This window comes from Psammomys obesus, unplaced genomic scaffold (assembly GCF_907164565.1).
Source record: "Psammomys obesus unplaced genomic scaffold, mPsaObe1.curated_primary_1811, whole genome shotgun sequence".
Classification (NCBI taxonomy): Eukaryota; Metazoa; Chordata; class Mammalia; order Rodentia; family Muridae; genus Psammomys; species Psammomys obesus.
Window position 1 is genome coordinate 264,338 of NW_026590405.1, and position 21,010 is coordinate 285,347.

The 21,010-nt window shown below is 45.2% G+C and overlaps 1 protein-coding gene across 1 annotated transcript in view; it reads right to left on the reverse strand.

The window, feature by feature from the left end:
* Prmt2 (protein arginine methyltransferase 2) overlaps window positions 1-8,790 on the reverse strand; it is an 18,968-nt gene extending 10,178 nt beyond the window's left edge. The window contains 3 exon segments of the mRNA XM_055607071.1: window positions 474-599; window positions 7,671-7,786; window positions 8,706-8,790. Of these exon segments, the coding sequence (XP_055463046.1) occupies window positions 474-599; window positions 7,671-7,724 (180 nt within the window). The 5' untranslated portion in view covers window positions 7,725-7,786; window positions 8,706-8,790.
* Between the last annotated feature and the right edge of the window lie 12,220 nt (window positions 8,791-21,010).

Consider the following 21,010-nt stretch of genomic DNA (forward strand, 5'->3'; position numbering starts at 1 on the left):
TGTGTGTGTGTGTGTGTGTGTGTGTGTGTGTGTGTGTGTGTGTGTGTGTTATATGTACTGGGTTCAGAGAATGTAGGCTCCAGGGACCCCACTGAGGCTGCCAGCCAGCACCTTTACCCACTGAGCTGTCTTGCCAGCCCTTACCTAACACTTTTAAGAACAAAGGCGGACAGCTGTGTGTGGCTGGTGGACTCGGTCAGGAGACCCACAAATGCCTTGAGTCTGCCAGACTCAAGAACATGATGGCTCGCTAGCCCCGCTGTCCCGTGAGCAGGAGGGGTCTATACCATGTTCTCCAAGCACGAAGGTGCCTCCCCATCCTCCTGCAGACATCCTTGTATCCTGCTGGGGTGCTTTATTAGGCTGAGAAGTGAATAGTCACATACAGATCTTGCTTAATGGTGTGAACATGGATTTCGCTGTGAAGTATGTTGAGATTCGTAAGTCACGGTACAGTGAGCAACCATAGATACCTGCGTCTCGTCAGTGGCAGTATAGTCTGCAATGGCCACGAACTCCTCTGGCTGCAGCTGCAGCTGCAACTGGGCCCCGTCCTGCAGGAGCTGCATCTCACTGCCATAGTCCACGGGGTCTTCCTCCTACCGCCGCCAAGGAGAGGCACAAGGAAAGCACCGTGAGCTTTGTGGCTGTGTATGTCTCTCTCTAGCTACCTACCAAGTGACTGAAACTGTCTCCAATAAAGATTCGTGTGAGCAAGTACTGATTATTCAGGTAATCTGGGTCCCCTTCACTAGCCCACCTGAGGGCTTTCCCCTTCGGTCCACCTCTGTATCCCCAAGACAGGATGACTTAAAGAGAATGTCAACAGAAGCAGGAAGAAGCAGGTGCCGGTCTTCAAGGTCACCAGCTCTGCTTCCCACAGAGTGATACTCAATTAGTGAGGAAGATACCACTGCACATTGGACTCCGGGGACCTCTTCAGACCTAACAACAGCGACACTAAGCGGATATAGCGATATAGTGAGAGCCCATGGAAGGTGCTGGAAACCAGTATAAACCTCCACCACACCAACAGAGCTCAAGCAACCCAGCTAGGACCTATGGGCTGAGACTCAGCAAGTCCATGGCCTCTGCCCTATTGCTACCTTCTGTCAAAGTAAACATGCCTCAAAGACACAGATTGGGGGCAGGGAGGGGGCTGGAGAGATGGCTCAGCAGTTAAGAGCACTCACTGGCTTCTCTTCCAGAGGTCCTGAGTTCAATTCCCAGCACCCACATGGAGGCTCACAACCATCTATAACCATAGTTCCATGAGATCTGATGTCCTCTCTGGTATGCAGAGAAAATACCATATACATAAGCAAATAAATCTTAAAAAAAAAAAAAAACATAGACTGAAGGTGGCACAGTCTCAAGCCATACCTTCCAGCCTAATGACATAACCTTGACCCAATTAATATGTATACCCTAACACTGACAAAGGCAATTTGCTTACACAATGTATAAAAACACAAAACACAGAATAAAAAGCATCCTGTAACCTCATTCCAGATAAGAGGTAACAATGAACACGCTCCTATTTACCCTCCCTGACTTAGAAAGGGCCCATCACCATGTCGCACATAGAACATGTCGCTGAAACCACACGCTGCTGAGGCCATAGGAAATGTTTCCCATTGAAGCAGCACTGGACCATGGGAAATTAAGAGGACCCAGGAAGGAAAAAAAATCCCCTTACTCCAACACCTGGCTGAGAGTCAGAAACTTCAACACAGGGTCAACACAGGGCTGGAGAGATGGCTCAGTGGTTAAGAGCACTGGCTGTTCTTCCACAGGGCCTAGGTTCAATTCCCAGCACCCACATGGCAGCTCACAACCATGTGTAACTCCAGCCCCAAGAGACCTGACACCTTTTAGCCTCTGCAGACACTGTGCATGCAGTACACACACATACATGCAGGCAAAACTCCCACATACAGAAAGTAAAAATAAAGAAAAATTTTTAAAAAGGCAGGAACTTCAACACAACCAACAAAATCAAAACTACCTAAGAGATGTGTGTCTTCTCAAAAATATCTCAAATAATGATTTAAAAAAAAAAAAAGGCAAACTATACTTACCTACGACATGAATGTTCAAGGCCTTTGAATTTAGCCACATCACATTTCTGTCAACCCTAGCTATAAAGCGTGCCTCATAAAGCTACCTTGTGATTCCAGTCACACAGACACACACACACAGACACACACACAGACACACACACACAGAAAAATAAGTAAACCATCATGTCCTTTTTTTTAAACTCCACTTAATTTTTAAGCTTAATCTTTAAAATTAATCTGCTTAATCTTTAAACTTCCTTGTCAATTATACCCTTTAAACAATTCAACTTCAAAAGCCCAGATAATCACACATCCCTTCTCTCAAAATGCCGGTGCTTCATCTAAAGCATGTACTCTCCGTTATGTGTGTTCAGTAAACTCACCAATGCTCATCCAAAAGTTTTTTCTGCATCAGTCAAAAGTCTACCTTTACCAGAGTGGACAGAATGGAGAACAGAAACATCACATTTCCGGTAGAACCTACTTATCCAGTGTCTCCTAGGTTTGAAAGTACGGGCTGCATTCAGTTTCTTCTATTACCAATTATTAATTCTCTTAAACACAAATCATCCTGCATGCAGCTGAGGGAATTCCTTAGGATAAATTCCTGACATGTAAAGCTGGTTATGTCTTCTTATTGTGTGGGGTTGTTTGTCTCCTGTTGTTTTGAGACTGGGGTTCACTGTGTAGACCAGGCTGGCCTCCAGTGCTGGACTTTAACCTCCAAAGTGACAGGATTAGAGGTGTATACCAACACACCCTGCCCAAGATTTTCACTTCTACTGCTTTTGTGCCGTCACCCAAAGCCAACAGGACTATACCAAGACTCAGGGAGACTATTCCCCTCATTAACAATAGACCCTGATCACTTTATCTCTGCCAGGGTGATGGGTGACAATTACTGTGTTACACTTTCACTTGCCTGCCTTAGTGGGCCCATTCATGGTTCTCTAAGCACTTACTGGCCCAATTTTAATACAGATAATGCTTTCCTTTGGCTTGCCCTCCGCCCGTCATATCACTCTCTCCAGTAATCCCAATTAAGTGAATCCAGAGCTCTGCTCCTGGCTCGGTCCCAAGCACATGTGCCACCCTGCTTCCCTCGCTTGCTTCTTTTTCTCACTTTCCCCCATCCTTCCTTCCCTCCCTCTCTTCTTTCTCTAAGTAGATTTTCCCTTTCAACATAGCTTTTATGTGAATATCTTACATATACACACTTTTTTTTTTTTTTACAGTTTCCTTCTCTTATACAATGTCTTTTAGAAAGTACCAATGTTTTCATAAAATATCGAATTCTATTTGATTCTTCAGCCATTCTGGTTTTTCTCTTTTTCTAACACCATAAAAAAAATGCCACAAAAAAATGTGTGCATTTGTATATCCTTATAGAAAGACTTTATTACAGGGGGACAGACTGCCAGGCTCGATGGATAAACCTTTTTCAAAGATATGTCACGTTCTTCCAACTTAGGGCCCACTGTTGCTACTTTCCCAACAATGGGGGCCCTCTGCCTCAAATCTTGGCAAACACCGTCATCACCAATGCTTTAAATTGTGCCAGAAACTGGTATAAAGGGTACCTCGGCCATTTACTTATGATTCTTTCACCACCATGTCCTCAGAGCTTTTGTTTTCTGGGTTTCGTTTACATATGCTGACTGCTGTTTGAATCTGCTCTTCTACAAAAGGCATATTTACTTATTCTGTTTACTTACTCTATCTTTATATATTTTGTTTCCCTATAAAACCTCTATGAGACTGAAAGAACTCTTTATAATATAGATCTTCTCTGAGATCTTGAGCAAATGTTTTTGTAAAAATATTGTACTTCTTATTTGTTTAGAATTCATAAACTCAAGAGTTAGGTGGAGAGCAAGAGAAATGGCTCAGCGAGCAAGATCTCTTACTGGGCAAACATGAAGATGTGGGTTTGGAAGCTAACAACCACATAAAACAGCCAGGTCTGATCACAGGCGCCTGTAACCCCAGCATTGCAGGGAGAGGAAAAAGTGGGTCATTGCTGCTTCCTGGCTGCCAGACTAGTTCACAATTCAGCAAGAGAGCTTGTCTTAAAGGAATAAGGCAGAGAATAATAGAACAACATAGCCAACATAATGGGCAGAAAACAAAGCAACAAAGTCCTCTATGGAAAAGAAAACCTAAAACCATCTTCAAAAATTAATGCAAGAGCTAGGCGTTGTGATGGACAAATTTAATCCCAGTACTCAGGAGGCAGCAGCAGGCAGATCTATGTGAACTCAGTCTGGTCTACATGGAAAGTTCCAGGCCAGGCTACAGTGTGAGTCCCTGTGTCAAAAAAAATTAAAGCAAAACATATTTTCATTCAGACCAAGTTTGCCATAACATATCATAATAAACTCATGCTACTAACTACAAAAACAAGTTTGTGAGGCTGAAGAAGACGAGCCTCCATGGAAACTAGGGACGTAGGAAAAGACAGGAGAAACCACTTCTACTCCATTAAAAACCTTTCCTTGGTGTAAAGCCAGAAGTGGCTCCCTCTTCCGGAGTTCACACCACGTGTAAATTAATGCATGTTACAATGGACTGTAAACTCAAAAATTAAACTAACTCTTACGATTTTTATACTGTGAAATAGGAAGTCTGTAACAGGTCAGGAATGTACATGGCAGCTCTCTAGAGAGCTGAGGCAATGTAGCTAGCAAACCAATAAAAGCGATACATAAGATTACATCAGTTGTCTTAGTGACCCAAAACTGGGCAGAAACAGAAAAAATATATAAGCAAGAACTGTAACAAACAGAAAACAAATAGCAAAGGTGTTGGAAGTAACTGCATTAATTGTATAACATCAATGTTAATGAACTAAAACAGCATCACAAGGGCAGAAACGAAGAACAAAAACCTCACAAAGGTGCCAGGCACTATGTGTACATGCAATCCAGGACTCAGGATATGGAGACAGGAGGATTCCTGAAGCTCTCTGGCCAAGCAGGCTTGCCATAACTGTTGAGCTTCAGGGCCAATGAGGGACCCTGCCTCAAGGGAGGTAGATGGCATTCCTGAGGACGACACCCAAGCTTGTCCCCCAGTCTCACAAACACACATGCATGTGCACATACACATACAAGTATGTGTGTGTGTGTGTGTGTGTGTGTGTGTGTGTATACATATACTTATAAAAAAGATTTATGATCAAAAATCATTTGACCTTAGTGACAGTGACAGGACACTACACCCAATGCAGAACACACTGTCTTTGGAAGAACGTCCACATCACTCATGAAGAACAACCAGATCCACAGCAGGCTGCAGTGAACTTCAAGCCTACTACTATAGACAGCACGTTACAGACTCCGGCCAAATGCAATCAAGCCAAAACTCAGCGATAACACAGTGAGGAGAACCTCCAAAAGGTGGGGCCAGCAAGGTGGCTCAGCAGAGAAAGGTGCTTCCCACACAAGCCAGACAACCTGAGTTCAAGCCCCAGATCCTGTGAAAAAGTGGAAGGAAAGAACAGACTCCTGAAAGCTGAACTCTGACCTCCACATATGTGCCATGGCGTATATGCACACACATGCACGTGAGTGCACACAAATCAATAATAATAAAATAAAGATAATTCCCTAATATTTAGAAATCAAGACAAATACTTCCAAATAGTCCGGAAATTTTTCCAGTTTCCATTGTGACGCATTAGAAATATTTAACGATAATGAAAACAGTACATTTTAAATGGATGGGGTGCCGATAAGGCAGTGTTTCAAGGAAAAGTTCGTCTTTAAAGCTCAAAAGCTGGAGAAGAAATATTTGAAGTCATTGATACAGCCATCTACCTTAAGATGGCACAACATGAGAGGATTAGATCTTAAAAGAATAAGAAAATACAGATAAAAGCAAAAATCAAATAGAAAAAGAACGAGAAATTCAACAAAAACTTATTCTTTAACAAGGTCAAACTGATTGGTCCTGGAAAAAAAAAAACTGATTAAAAGGAAAAAATAAAATATAAATTCTTAGTCTCAGCACGTCTTCCCTAGTCGGGCCCTGGCAGTAGTGACAGAACTGCTGAGACACTGAGAGTCACACATCCCTAGGGCAATTAGAAGAAGCCATTTCTAGGCCACCCAACTGACCACAAGTAAAGTATTATCTCTGACACTGCTGTGGGCTACTGACAACACATGAACTTGGGAAATCACTTGGAAAGCCAAAGCATATGGCCCTTCCACCCTCAGAGCTCCGCAATGCCATCCCCGGGTCTCTACCCTGAAGCACCAGAAACGGCAACAGGTACTCGCTGCAGACCATGAGGGGAGATCGGTGAACTACATCTCGGCACCCCACCAAAGGGAAACAGAGTGGGATGTGAACCTACTGCACAGCGTTAGGACCACAGCAGCCCTACCCAAAACTCAGACATTGCACATCCACAGACAGAGCCCATGCAGGAAGCCCAGCGGTGCAGGGCCAAATCGCCAAAGTAACATCCCAGAGCTGCAGAGACGCAATTCCGCCTGCACGAGCCTCAGAAGACACACTGCAGCCTCAGGCTTTGTTCGGGGATCCTTCATTTCATCTGTTCGTCTGTTCGATTGACAAAGGTGCTCACTGTTTAGTTCTGGCTGGCCTGGGGACCCTCTAAGTGCCTCAAGGTACAGACGGTGAAGAAGCATACCCAGCAATCGTTTGCCTCTAGAAACAGAAGGGATGGTTGCGGGTTTGAGGACCGTCTATGGTGTTAATCTGATTTGTGTCCGTTCGTGCTTTGAGCAAACTATGACAAAACATTGAGTGTTCATCTCTGCGTAACACAGACACAGTGTCTACAATATTATTTTGTAACTGTCCTAATATTTACATTTCTCAAAAGAAAAACTGGGAATTCATGGAATTAAAACACTTTTTGGCTGAAAATGGGAAATGATTAACAAAAACAAAACAAATAAAATTCCTACATATAAAAATGTTTAAAACATACAACCTAGTAGCTATGGATGGAAGCACCTTTAATCCCAGCATTCAGGAGCCAGGGGCAGGCAGATCTCTGTGAATTTAAAACCAGTCTACATAACCCTTCTAGGCCAGCCAGGGATACACAGTAAGACCCTATATCAATACATTAAATAATTAAATAAATTAAAACTATTGGGTGGAAAATAATTAGGATAAAAAAAAATTCTGAAGCTGACACCACAGACATGAAGATCTTTTGATTTTTTTAAGAGCATTTTTATTTGAATATTCATTTCATTAATTGTACATAATCAACACTGACAGAGATCTTTTCTCTGGTAACAAGAATCAAAATGTACGTATATACCCAAGGCAGAAAAACAGCATGCAAACATGGATCTTCTCGAGTACCAAGCATTCTCCTGATCCTCTGTTTAAGACCAACCAATTGTAAGAATGAATTGTGGTGTCTGAGGCACGCTAAAGAGTTCCCTGAAATGTTCATGACACCACTCAGCATGGCACCGAATGATTAGGCTCATCCCCCTGCCTCAACGTTGTTTAAATTCAAGCATCCTCCCGTTGGCCATAACCTTGGGAGACAAGGAAAACTGCATCACACCTGTGAGCTGGCACTCTGTACCACCGTTACACAGGGCTCTTACGTACCAGCACAGGGGTGACCTGTGACTCATTTCCGGGACATTCAGCTGGCGTCTCCATTGTTCAATAAGATCATGCCTCATCACTGCCACTCTGTCATTTCATTTCCCCTTCCACGTCTACTTGAGAATAGAGAGACACAAAGTGCTTGTTACACTGCTTGATAATTAAATCCATTTCAGCTCTGCGGTTCCCTATATGTGTAAAGAATGCTACAGAAATGAACTTTATCGTCACAATTCTTTAGAGGGTCTTAATAATTAAAATCTTCAAATACTGTGTGCTTCCTTCGTTAGTGTGCTAGGTATTGATTTTGTTCCTCTGGGACCTGTTTTTACTCACAGTAAATCAGTATCAATTCTGTTTTAGAAACTCTTAACAGCTTAAACTCGAAGTTAAACCCCTGGTACTTGACCTGATCCACTGGCAGACTTGAAATCCGCATGCCCAGACACCCTCCTACTCTTTAACACTCTTTTTTTTCAGGGGCTGTGTAATCCGCTTGGCTCTGGGAATGACTTCAGTGACATCAATTATTTGTTTAAATGTCTGCTGGGCTTCTAGATCTGGACTTCACACTTCCTAACAACAAATAGAATTACAAATAATTTACAATTACAGTTCCTGTGAGAAGCCTGGGAACGGCGGGCATAAGGCGGGTACCTGGAGGAAGACAATAAATCGGAGGGTCCTTCAGGACCAGTGTACCCACTTTCACGAGGCTAAGAGTCGAGAGACGTGGGGGCGTGGCTCGGGAGGCATAAGACAGGTGGGCGTGGTCCTGGAAGGGCGTGGCTCTGGGAGCCGGTGGGGGGGACTCTTGGGCAGTGAGGGGTACCACGAAAAGGAGAGGGTAGAGGGCGGGCGCTGCTGAGAACAGGTGAGGTTGGAACAGAACCTTCGAGAGGGCACTCTCTTAGGTCTCGATAGGGGGCGGAGGCCTCGGGACGCTGGAGACACACATGCACGGAAGACCTTTTGCCTAGCATGTCCTGCCTCGACTGCGGTCCAGCTGTCTAAGCTGCCCATTAAGAAACCTACCTCGGCCGCGTTTCTCCGCTGAATTCTAGGCTGCACCGGGAAGGGACAGAGGATGCCAGCCCGATGCCTGAGCCGCCGCCCTAGATGTGCGCACGCGTGGAGCGCTGGGGCTGGCCGCAGAGCACGCCCCGCCCAGGCCTCGGTGTCCCGCGCAGGCGCAGTCCCTATGAACTCGGTGTGCAGTCTACACAGCCGTTGAGGTAAGGGTTCTAAGAGCTTGTCACTCAGCGCAGGCGCATCTTTAGGTCCCTGCCTCCGGCCGGTCGCCCTGGGCCTCAAGGCAGCTGGAAGAAGGTGAGGAAGTGTAACGATCGGCTCACTGGGAGGGGCTGTGGAAAGCTGGACTTTGGATGGGAGGCCACAGGTGGTGTAGACCGCGCCCCCAGCGGATTCGAGCCAGGGCAGCGATGGACAGGCAGAAGCAAGAGTGCACCTGGAGCTGCAGGTGTGTTTGGTGGCCTCCTGTCTTCTCCCGACGGCAAATAACCTAGTTTTGATCTGAATCGGTTTCTGCGGAATGGGATCTCCTACAGGACCTGGGACCAAGTTTTACCTGCAGCCTGAAGCACAGGACACACCAGAGCCCCCAGGACCTGAAGATCCTGTGCTGGGAGAGTGCCATGGGGGGTGACACTGATGTCAGGTGACCCTGAGCAATTACTAGAGACAAAGGCAGATTTCCATATTAATTAGTTGCATGTGTTTGTCCAATATCATACAGATACTATAATTTCATACACGCTGAGGGATGATGGGAAAAAATATTAAAATTCTTTGTTTTCTGTAATTAAACCACGATGCTTCTGTATGTGCAGTGGAAACACTGCAGCCTGTAATGTGATTTCAAACCTGCTGCGAGGCATCTCGGGCAGCCTTCAGCGGCTTGCACGGCGTGTGCAGTGTAAACTGGGCCTGTTGTGCCTGCAGAACCAAAGCTGCACTGGAGTTGCACAATGCACCCTAGGTGTTACCCTGGCTTCTTTACACACTTGCGTTGGAATCATTTTGATCATGGTGCATTTGGAAGCCTCTTACCATTGCTCAATTTTTGGTCACTCCTACACTGAGTTACAGAACAGTGTTGTGGGCCACAGTTGAAGAAGTTTTGGGTTGGTGCATCTTGGGGTGAAGGAGAAGCCCTCAAAAGAGGCCAAGTTCTGGCTGGTTGTGGAATGGAGTGGGTAAGTTGAGCCTAAAGTACAGTGAGATCACAGCCATTGCCAAGGATGTGGCGCTGTGTGAGCACGAGGGGTCCTTTCTCAAGACTCCCCAGTTTCCCAGTGCCACCAGTTGAGGGCAGAAGCTCTGAGCCAGGATGCCACAGGTTGAAATGGGGTTCCCACAGTCTTTCAGGAAACAGTCCTCAGAGGCCCCAGAGCAGCAGGCCAGGCATGGAGCGGAACAGACCTAATCTTGGAAGCCTCCTGGCACCACTCAGCTCAGTCCCTGGGCACTGGGATCAAAGCCTGACAGCCTAACATAGGAAAGGGTACCTGTGGTACCTGTGGTTGTTGAATGAGGAATGTGGCCTTGCAAGTACTCTGTAAGAAGTGGATTCTGGGGCCTGGAGATGGCTTAGCAGTCAAGAGCACTTGGTGCTCTTACGGAAGACCTAGGTTTGGTTCCCAGCACTCATGTCAGGGTCTCATAAACCTCCTGTAACTCCAGCTCCAGGGGTGTCCACTGCCTCTGATCTCATGGGCAGCGGCACTCACTTGCACATAACCACACACAAACCACACACCTATACATAATTTTAAAAAGGAAAACTAAATCCTTTTCGCCAGGTGTGGCAGTGTACACCTTTAATCCCAGCATTTGGGAGACAGAGGCAGGCAGATCTCAAGAGTTTGAGGCCAGTCTGGTCTAAAATGTTAAGTTCCTGGACAGCCAGGGCTACACAGAGAAACCCTGTCCCGAAAAGCAAAACATACACACACACACACACACACACACACACACACACACACACACACAATTTCTCTTTTTAAGAAGTGGATTCTAGGGGCTACAGAGATGACGCAGAGGTTAAGAGCACTGGGTGCTCTTCCAAAAGTCCCAGCAACCACGTGGTGGCTCACAACCATCTAGAATGAGATCTGGTGCCCTCTTCTGGCATGCAGGTGTACATGCAGGCAGAACATTGTATACATGATAAATAAATAAGTCAAAAAGAAGGAAGGAAGGAAGGAAGGAAGGAAGGAAGGAAGGAAGGAAGGAAGGAAGGAAGGAAGGAAGGAAGGAAGGAAGGAAGGAAGGAAGGAGAGAGAGAGAGAAAGAAAGGAAGGAAGGAAGGAAGGAAGGAAGGAAGAAGGAAGGAAGAAAGGAAAGAAAGAAAGAGGAAGGAAGGAAGAAAAAGAAAGAAAGGGAAGGGAGAGGAGAGGAAAGGAAAGGAAAGGAAAAGGAAAAGAAAGGAAAGGAAAGGGAAAGGATTCTAGTGCCCAAAGAAATGTCTCAGTAGTACTTGATGCTCTTACAGTGGACCTGAATGAAACTCAGAGCATCCATATTAGGCAATTCACAAGCATCTGTAATTCCAGTTCCAGGGGATCTGATGCCTTCTTACAGCTTCCATGAGTACCATGATGCATGTAGTACATTTACAGACAAGCAGGCACAGCCACAATTTTTTAAAAGCGGATTCTAATGCAACTACCCTCCTTTTAATCCCTGGTTGGCCTTACAACCTGCCTGCTAACAAAGACATGATAACAAAACCTGTAACCATATGTAATGAGTAATCTACATCTTGGTTAGTGCAGAGCTACAAAGTACAACCAAGAGATAAGAAGGTGATGAGAGGTGTATTAACTGCAGCAAGTAAGGGGATCACTGGAGTTATTCCCAAAGCAGTGCCCTCCCCAAACAGAGGAACTGTAGGGATTTTACTCGAGAAGCTTATAAACTTTATATAGGAAATCCCTCCAGAGACAGAGGCACATTTCGGAGAGTGTACTGTTTAAGGTCACAGTACAAGGAAAGCCAGGAGTCAAGTGTCTGGGCGTGTTTAGCCTGAGATCATGGACCATCCACGTATTCTAAGGTTAAGGTGGTGAGCAGGAATACTTCTGAAAAGGCTTGGTTTTGCCACAAAGTTTCCCATGAAGAAGACACCATGAAAGTGCAGCACTTCCTTGCATGGTGGCTAACTAAGCTCGGCACGGCTTCTGGGGCTTAATTACAAGAGCTCGAAATACTTGTGCCTGGTTTTCTTCGGATGCCTCTCATCCTACGTGAGGCGGCCCCGGGGTAAAACGCCCCACCATGCAGAGGCCACATTCTCAGCCTTCCAACTGTGTCTTTCAGACCAACTCAAGTACCAGCTCAATACTAGCAGTGACCTCAGTTGACACTGTGTGGAAGAAAGAGGAAGCCAGCCTGAATCATAACTCCCTGAATTCATGAGGTTCATGAATTAGTAGTTTACAAACACACACCCTCTCTCTTTATTCATCAGTCATTTTGGGATAGTTTGCAGCTATAGCAACTGTTAGTGAGAATGCATCTTTCCTGTGCATATGCAACTCAACAGTATCCGTCACGGGTGATGAGTTAAGGTTTTTAATCATCTCTGACAGCTGTGAGGAGAACTACATGAAACTTATTAAACGAGAGACTTATGATTGACTGTTAAATTTATGAGGGACCCGACAAAAGTTCAGTGAGGGATTCAAATTGCCATGCAGAAATCATCCTACTAAATTGTAAAGATGCTCTGAGAAAAGGCAAGGACTGAGGATTCAAACACAAGTCGGCTGTTTTAGCAAACAGTATTAGTTTGTTTGGCTTGTGGTTCTGGAGGTGGGAAAGGCCAAGAACAAGGACTGCAGGGCAGCAGCCCTCCTGCTGCTAGAGAGAGAGAAAGCTAGAGAAAGCCGGATTCAGTTTCATAACAAACCCAGTCTGACAACACAAACATATCAGTGATAAGGGCATCAGTCCTTCCAGGGGAGAGCGCCTCCGACCCCAGCCACTCTTCCAAGTCCAACCATGGCCATTGTCTCTCTTACAAGACTTGCTTTAAATACAGACAGAGGTAAGGTCTAGGGACGTAGTTCAGTTGGTAGAATGTTTGCTTGGCATTCGTGAAACTCTTGTTTTCCCCAGCAACTGCATAAAACAGGTATCGTGGCATACGCCTTAATCCTAGCACTCAGAGGAGATGGAGCCAAAAGAACTATAAGTTCAGGGGCAGCATCTTGGCTATGTAAGACCCTGCCTAAAGTTAAATAAATAAGTAAATACAGAAAGCAATTCAATAACCATACATACACATAATTTACAAAAAAGAACTGTCACCAAAAAGTTATAGCTTTAAAAAAAAAAGAGAAAAAAAAAAAAAAAGCCAGACACGGTGGTGCATGGTTTTTATGCCAGCACTCAGGAGGGAGAGGCAGGTGGAAGAGCTCTGAGTTTGAAGGCAGCCTGGTACATAGTGAGTTCCAGGACATCCAAGTGGGGCTATGTATGGAAATCCTATCTCAAAAAACAAAGTACAGTTTTTGTATGTGCTGCTGGAGACTGTACCTAAGGCCACACATATGCTGGAAAACAGCTGGGTTCTGGCAAGATCTTGTGTTAACTTGACACAGACAAGAGTCATTTGGAAGAGGAACATCAGTTGAGAAGACACTTCCATCAGATTGCCTGCCCCAAGTCTGTGGGCATTTTCTTGATTAGCGATTAATGTGGGAGGGCCCAGATCGCTGCTCCTGGGCAGGTGATCTTGCGTTCTGTAAGACTGTAAGGCAGTTTGCTGTGAGACTGTGTCTCCTAGTAATGTCAGGAGCTACACCCCTAAAATCTCACCCATATGGCTGCCCAAGCATGAGATGAACAAGGATGACACCCATGGAGATGCCATAGTGTGTGTGGGAAGCCCAGGAGACTAAAACCCTATGCACAGAACTATAGGCGACTGAGGAAAGCTAGGAGTGGGAGAAGTGGGCTTCCCCAGGAAAGAGCGAACCAACTGCTTGTCTAGTGCCAACTAATCGGCCCTGAAAACTCATAGGCAAGTGACATTCTAGAGACTAAGTTATATTTAGAATGTACAGTTATATACAAATGCGCATGCAGTACCAATTAGTGAGAAAAAGAGATCGTGTATGTAGAGGAGAGATGGGAAGGGCGTGTGGGACAGTTTAGGAGGATAGGGAAGGAAGAACTGTCATTATATTACAATCTCAAAAATAAAAATAAAGAAGGAAAAATGAGTTGAAGAATCGGTCTGTTGTGTTTGGTTGGCTGGAGCCAAAGAATCAACTGAGATTAACAAGAGGCCAGAACCACTGTAGTGAAACCTTTGCTTTACAGGGACAGTTGATGGTGGCCAGCCGGAGCTGAGAAGTTAGCGGTGATTAAGATGCCAGCATCATTAAAGTGAAACCTTCCGAGGGCATTTCCTCAGAGTCAGCACACAGAAGCTGTGGTCCAGGGTGGGTGAGGCTACGTCCCATGCTGTAGCTGATCTGGTGGTGTCTAAGAATCACTCTGGTCCGGCTGGCTGTGAAGGCATGAAGGGATCATGTCAAGCAGCTGAGGCTTGGCCCTGCGTGGCAGGCCTTGAGGTTCTAAAGAGAGACCAGGCGAGGCCAATGATAAGGGTGAGCCACAGCCACAGCTGACCCCAGGATATTGGAGATACCAACCAGTATCATGGAATGACTGCCAAGGTCAGGGCAGTCATGGAGTGGAACTAGTCTGAACCCGTGCGATAATGTATGTTCCTTGGAGGGCAGAGTGGATCTCACCCCAGGCCCCTTAGAGCCCAGAAGATGTGAGTACGACTCAGACACAAGCATGGAATTTTTTATACTGTTGAACTTTGGCTTTGCATTGATCTAATTGTGACTGTGTCCTGGTTCTTTCTTCTTGAAGAAAGTATTTAACTTACCTTTTATTTTATAGGAGCCCACGGTTGAGAGACTTTGGACTTTTGAAAAGACTTTCAAAAAGACTTTTTTTTAAAACTTGGACTTTTTAAAGTGTTGAAAAATTAAGACTGCTATTTTTTTAAGTTGTTTATATTTTATATTGTGGTGTTAATATGATATTGTGGGATAAACAAAAAAGGAAGGGTTTCATAGTAATGTATTGGTTGTCAAACTGACAAGAGGTCAGTTGTCCTTGTTGTGTGTGTGTGTGTGTGTGTGTGTGTGTGTGTGTGTCAACTTGACACAAAACTGTCATCCTCAATTGAGAAAAATGCCTTCATTATCTTGACTGTGGGTAAGTCATTAATTTTGTTAAAAATATATCATTTTATGCATATATTTATGTGTGTGTGTGTGTGTGTGTGTGTGTGTGTGTCTGTGCACCACATGAATGCAATGCTTCCAGTGGCCAGAAGGGGTTGTCTTATCCCAGCCACGGTGCGAGCACTGGAAATCAAACCTGGATCCTCCAAAAGAGCAGCCAATGCTCTTAAGTACCATGGAACATTTTATTAATGGTGTAGGTGGGCCCACGTTCCTGTGGACAGTGCCACGCTTGGGCAGGTGGTCCTGGGTTGTGTAAGTAAGCAGGCTGAGCAAGCCACGAGGAACAAGCCAGAGAAAAGTGTTCCCCCATGGTTTCGCCTTCGGTCCCCACCTCCAAATTCTCGCCTTGAGTCCCTGTCCTCAGTGGTCAGCTTTACCTGGAAGTCAGATGAGACAAACCACCTCCTCCCAAGTTGCCTTTGGTCATGGTGCAGAGACCTCACTAGGACAAGCTATTAGCTACATCCCAGCCTTCTTTTTGTTGTTGCTGTTGTGTGTTCATGTGTGTGCCCATGAGTGTGGAGAACAGACTCCACACTCGGGCGCACTCACTTTTTCTTTTCCCTTTGAGACATGGTTTCTCATTGGCCAGGAACTTGCCAAGTAAGCTAGGCTCTCCAACACTCTGTTTATAGTAAAACGGGCTCTGTTTTACTTTGAAATAGGGTCTTTCTCATTTGACCAGACTGGCCTTGATTTTATGATCCTCCTGCCTCAGATTCCTGAGTTGCTTGGATTTCAAGCCTGTGCCTAAAGAGCCAGCATAAGAATACTTTCTGTTCCTATAAAGAGTGGAACACTTTCTGCTCTGCAGTGGGCATCACAGTTGGAACTTGGACTGTAAAGGAAGTCCCAAGCTCAGACTTTAGCTTTGACACTTGACCGTGATGTAACTGGGTAAGCTTCCTTTGAACCTCAGGTTCTCTCGTGACTACTAAGAGATGCTTTTCCCTGCACAGGCCAAACCTAAGAATGACTGACCTTCTTCCCCTGGCCATTAAATGTCATGTTTCTTTCATGTGCTGTACTGTTTTCGCAGCACTGTGGATCCTCCCTCTTAACCAAGCACTCAAAGCTCCCATAAGCAGCTTCAATCCTGGGGACATGCATTTCAGTCACCATTTCTACCTCTAGAACCTAGAGCTCTGCACTCAGGATCAGCTCTGCTACCACTGGGGTGCTCAGGCCTGAGTGCTGAGCTCATGGTCCCGGCTGGAGTTCCCTGCCTGGTCTGGACGCTTAGCCATCCTGCTAGGTACAGAACGCTGGTGCTCATATGTCACTGTGCCAGAGGAGGGGGACATCACTGTTACGTTGCAAAGTCAGCCTTGAAAGACACCCAACTTCTCACTGGGTTCAGCGGTCTGTCTTGTATCTTCCCCGAATTGCCTAGAGACAGGACGCACACGGACACGCAAACACCATGAAGGCACATGTATATAGATACACACACAGAGAAAAAAATCACACATGCACACACATGTACATGATCATAACACATTCGAGCACTGTATCCCCACTACTCTGCCTGGTGTTATACACCACACACACACACACACACACATATACACACACACACACACACACGTAAACACAACACACATGCAAGCACATAAACATCACACACACACACACACCACCTATGACCCAGGACACAGACAGAAAGTGAAGCTATTTAAGGAAGGGCTAAGCAAACATGTGAACTTTGTTATTAAGACAGCAGGTGGCCTCTCCCTGGGAGAGTCAACAGGCAATCGGTGACTCTGATCTTTGGAGGATGAGTTTTTGTTTTAAAAGCTCTGATTACGTAAAACCTGTCTTTGTCTGCCTTTGTGTGCAGTGGCCCATCTGGAGGAAGCCTCACACAGACAGGAAGCAGGCGGGCAGCACTGGTCCAGTGAGGAACAGTGCCAGCCGGGGCTACGCCACAGGCCTGAATTCAAAACCATGTTGCAAAAATCCTGCTCAAGAAATCTTGCAGAGGGGCCTGAAGAGATGGCTCAGAGGTTAAGAGCACTGAGTGCTCTTCCACAGGTCCTGGGTTCAATTCCCAGCACCCACATGGTGGCTCACAACTGTCTGTAATGCCCGTTCCAGGGGATCTGACACCCTCACAAAGACATACTTGCAGTAAAATACTAATGTACATAAAATTAAAAATAAATAAATAATCTTTAAGAATGCTTTAATGGGTAAAGAGTACATTAGTTAAATAAGTGACATGAAAATATTATATAAATATAATCAAAATACACTATGTGCATGCACAAAAATGTCACAATGAAACCCATTTCATGTAATTCATATATGCTAACATAGGTTCTAAAAATTAGATACATTCAGAAGCATAATAATAATTCGCTTTAAATGTTATGCATGTTAACACGTCACAAAATATACCAACTTAAGCTCAGTTTTATTCCTTTAAATTTTATTTTATTTATCTTATTTTTTAAAGACAGGGTCTCCCTAAGTAGCCGTGAATGAGCTGGAATTCACTTTGTAGACCAGGCTAACCCTGAACTCAGAGATCTGCCTGCTTCTGCCTCCCTCGTGCTGGGATTAAAAGCATATACCACCAGGCCCAGCTGGATTCTTCAAATTGTAATCCCAAAAATATTTTGTCCTTCCTATAACTTTGACTGTTTTCTAATTTTTTTCAGTTGCACTATTAGGTTCCAATTATTCCTTATTTAAAACTCTAAAGAAATCGTATTAAATCTCCCAGTTCCTGCCATTCTTACTGGAGCAATATGAAAATCAAGTTGTAGAATCCTCAGCTTTCGTAGATCTAGCAATCAGTTGTTCACTTGGAATGATGGAGCTGAATGCTGTATGATGTTCTGGGACCACAGCATCCTAATAAATGCACAAAGCCACAATACTGTGTAAAAAATAATGTTTCCCACTGAATTAAAAAACAAACAGGGCTGGAGAGATTACGGGTTGTTCTTCCAGAGGTCCTGAGTTCAACTCCCAGCAACCACATGGGGGCTCATAACCATCTATAATGAGATCTGGTGCCCTCTTCTGGCGGTCAGGCACACATGCAGGCAGAATAGTGTATAAATAATAAATAAATAAATCTATAAAAACAACAACAAACAAGATAGCTGAGCCTCAACACATGCTGGAGAGGTTGTGAAGAAAGGGGAACCCTCCTCTATTGCTGGTGGGAATGTAAACTGGTACAACCACTTTGGAAATCAATCTGGCGCTTTCTCAGACAATTAGGAATCTTGCTTCCTCAAGATCCAGCTGTACCACTCCTAGGCATATATCCAAAAGATGCTCAAGTACACAACAAGGACATTTGTTCAACCATGTTTGTAGCAGCTTTATTCGTAATAGCCAGAACCTGGAAACAACCCAGATGTCCCTCAACAGAGGAATAGATACAGAAATTGTGGTACATTTACACAATGGAATACTATTCAGCAGTTAAAAACAAGGAAATCATGAAATTTGCAGGCAAATGGTGGGACCTAGAAAATATCATCCTGAGTGAGGTATCCCAGAAGCAGAAAGATACATATGGTATATAGTCACTTGTATAGACCTATAAGATAGGATAAACATACTAAAATCTGTACACTTAGGTACAGATTTAGGTACAGATTTTCTTTAGAGAAACTAAACAAGAAGGAGGACCCAGGGTCAGAAGATCAATCCTTATTTAGAAAGACAAATGGCATGGACATTGGAAGCAGGAGAAAACGAGAAGCACGATAAGAGCCTACCACAGAGGGCCTCTGAGAGACTCTATCTAGCAGTGTATCAAAGCAGATGCTGCGACTCATAACCAAACCTTCAGCAGAGTGCAGGGAATCATATGAAAGAAGGGAGAATTAGAAAGACCTGGAGAGGACAGGAGCTCCACAAGGACCAAATCTATCTGGGCAAAGGGGCTTGTCTGAGACTGATTCTCCAACCAGGGACCATGCATGGATATAACCTAGAACCCCTGCTCGGACATACCCCATGGCAGCTCAGTATCCAAGTGGGTTCCCTAGTAAGGGGAACAGGGACTGTCTCTGACATGAACTCAGTGGCTGGCTCTTTGACCTCCCCGCCTCGCCCCCCGGGGGAGGAGCAGCCTAGCTAGGCCACAGAGGAGGACATTGTAGCCAGTGCTGATGAGACCTGATAAGCGAGGGTCAGATGGAAGGGGAGGAGGCCCTCCCCTATCGGTGGACTTAGAGAGGGGCAGGGAGGAGATGAGGGAAGGAGGGTGGGATTGGGCAGGAAGGAGATGAGGGAAGGAGGGTGGGATTGGGAGGGAATGAGGGAGGCGGCTGCAGCTGGGATACAAAGTAAATAAACTGTAATTAATATAAAAATAAAAATAAATGCAAAATGTGGCAGCAGAAATGACGGAAAAAAAAAAAGATAACTGAGCCTTAGTTTTCTCAACTTGCCATGATTTAATGGCATCTCCCAGATTCTTTAAGAACAAAAGCAAAAAAAAAAAAAAAAAAAAGTTTTAAAACTGTAATTACAACAAATGCAGAAGAGTTCCACAGAGGCAGAATGTGGTTTTTCTTTGAGCATCTTCCCTAACATTAGTTCAAATATTTCTCTCACATTTTGAAAATTTTTATGAGCACCAACTATGCGTGATACAGCAGCGGCTCCCAAAGTAGCTTCATGTGGCTGTGCCTCAGGCTCTCAACCCCAGCTGTTTCCAAAACTAGAAGGTTCGGGCGCAAATACGAAAACAATAGTCCTGTTGTTTTCCCTGCACTGGGCCCTTTTGTTGCCCTGGCTCTGGGGATTCAGAGAGACGAAATGACAGGACGCAGCTTTCTGCTCCAAGCTCCTCGCTGGGTTTGTTCTTCTGGAAGGCTTTGCTGACTTCCGAATGAAAACATGTTTTAGTGGAGCTTGGTACAAAAATAATAAACTGTGATACATGTGTACACATACATTCTATGACTATTTGCCAAACGAGGTGGGTTCCTGGACTCCAAACACTCAAACTGGGCCAGTGATTCAGCCTGCATGACGGATCCTAGTGTGTCTGGCTCGGGAGGACACTACGGCTATTTGCCGCCCCTTGTTTTCTCCGACTGGGCAGTTTTGGTGCTCACAGTTCCATGTTCTCCTTGTAGATGTGAACATTAGCTCTCATAATATCAATAACCACCAGCTGAATGCACCAGGTATTTGGTGCTACACATATATTCTTGCCACTCCATACCCATGTGTATATTCATATACTACCCAAGAAAACCCCAGTGGTCCCATGAGAAATCTGGGCCTGCCTCTGAGATGCTCTGGCTCCCCAGCTGGACTGCCGTACCCTGCCGGGTAGGAAGGCAGTTGGCTTTTGTTGCGCTGACAGTTCTGCACATAGGAGCTTTTGTCTTTTCCCCTAGTTCCTTCAGAACACAGATCCCCATTCTCCCGCCTGGTCATCAGGCACTGTAACCAGCCCCATGAGCAGCTTGGTGGCGGGGCCTTTGTTCGAGAGAACAATGCTGCCTTCCCTCCTGCAAATATCAGGCCAGGGTAACCTCTTCCTCCCACTGAGCAGATCCTACTGAATGCGTAGGGATGGGGCAGAAAGGGAGGGGAGCTCTAAGGCACAGGAAATGATGATGGCAATGATGGCAGAGGCTCTGAATATCCGAGGAAGCTGCCTGTTGACCGAAGTCAACCACCTGGATGGAAAATGCTGGCCTAGGAGGAAAAAGAAATCCTTTCTCTAACATGTCAGTCCTTGATTCTGTAGTCTGGGTGCCTGAGAGCCAACTTGCCCAATTCCCTGGGTCATCATGGCCTCACTACTCCCTACATGCTCAGAGCCATGCATTTTCTTCCCCAGAATTCAGGACATGCATGCCCATCTCCACCACCTGGGGATCTGGCTACAGGCCTGTGCTATGATCTGAGCACCTGGCATGAAGCCTCCTTTCCTCTGAAACTGGTAAGGGATCCCCACTCTGCTATAAAGGCTTGACCTCTTTTGAGAGGCCCTGTCATGCTGTTGTCTGTCTATAGCCTTATTAATTCTTCTAATAATTCTCCTGTATACAACAT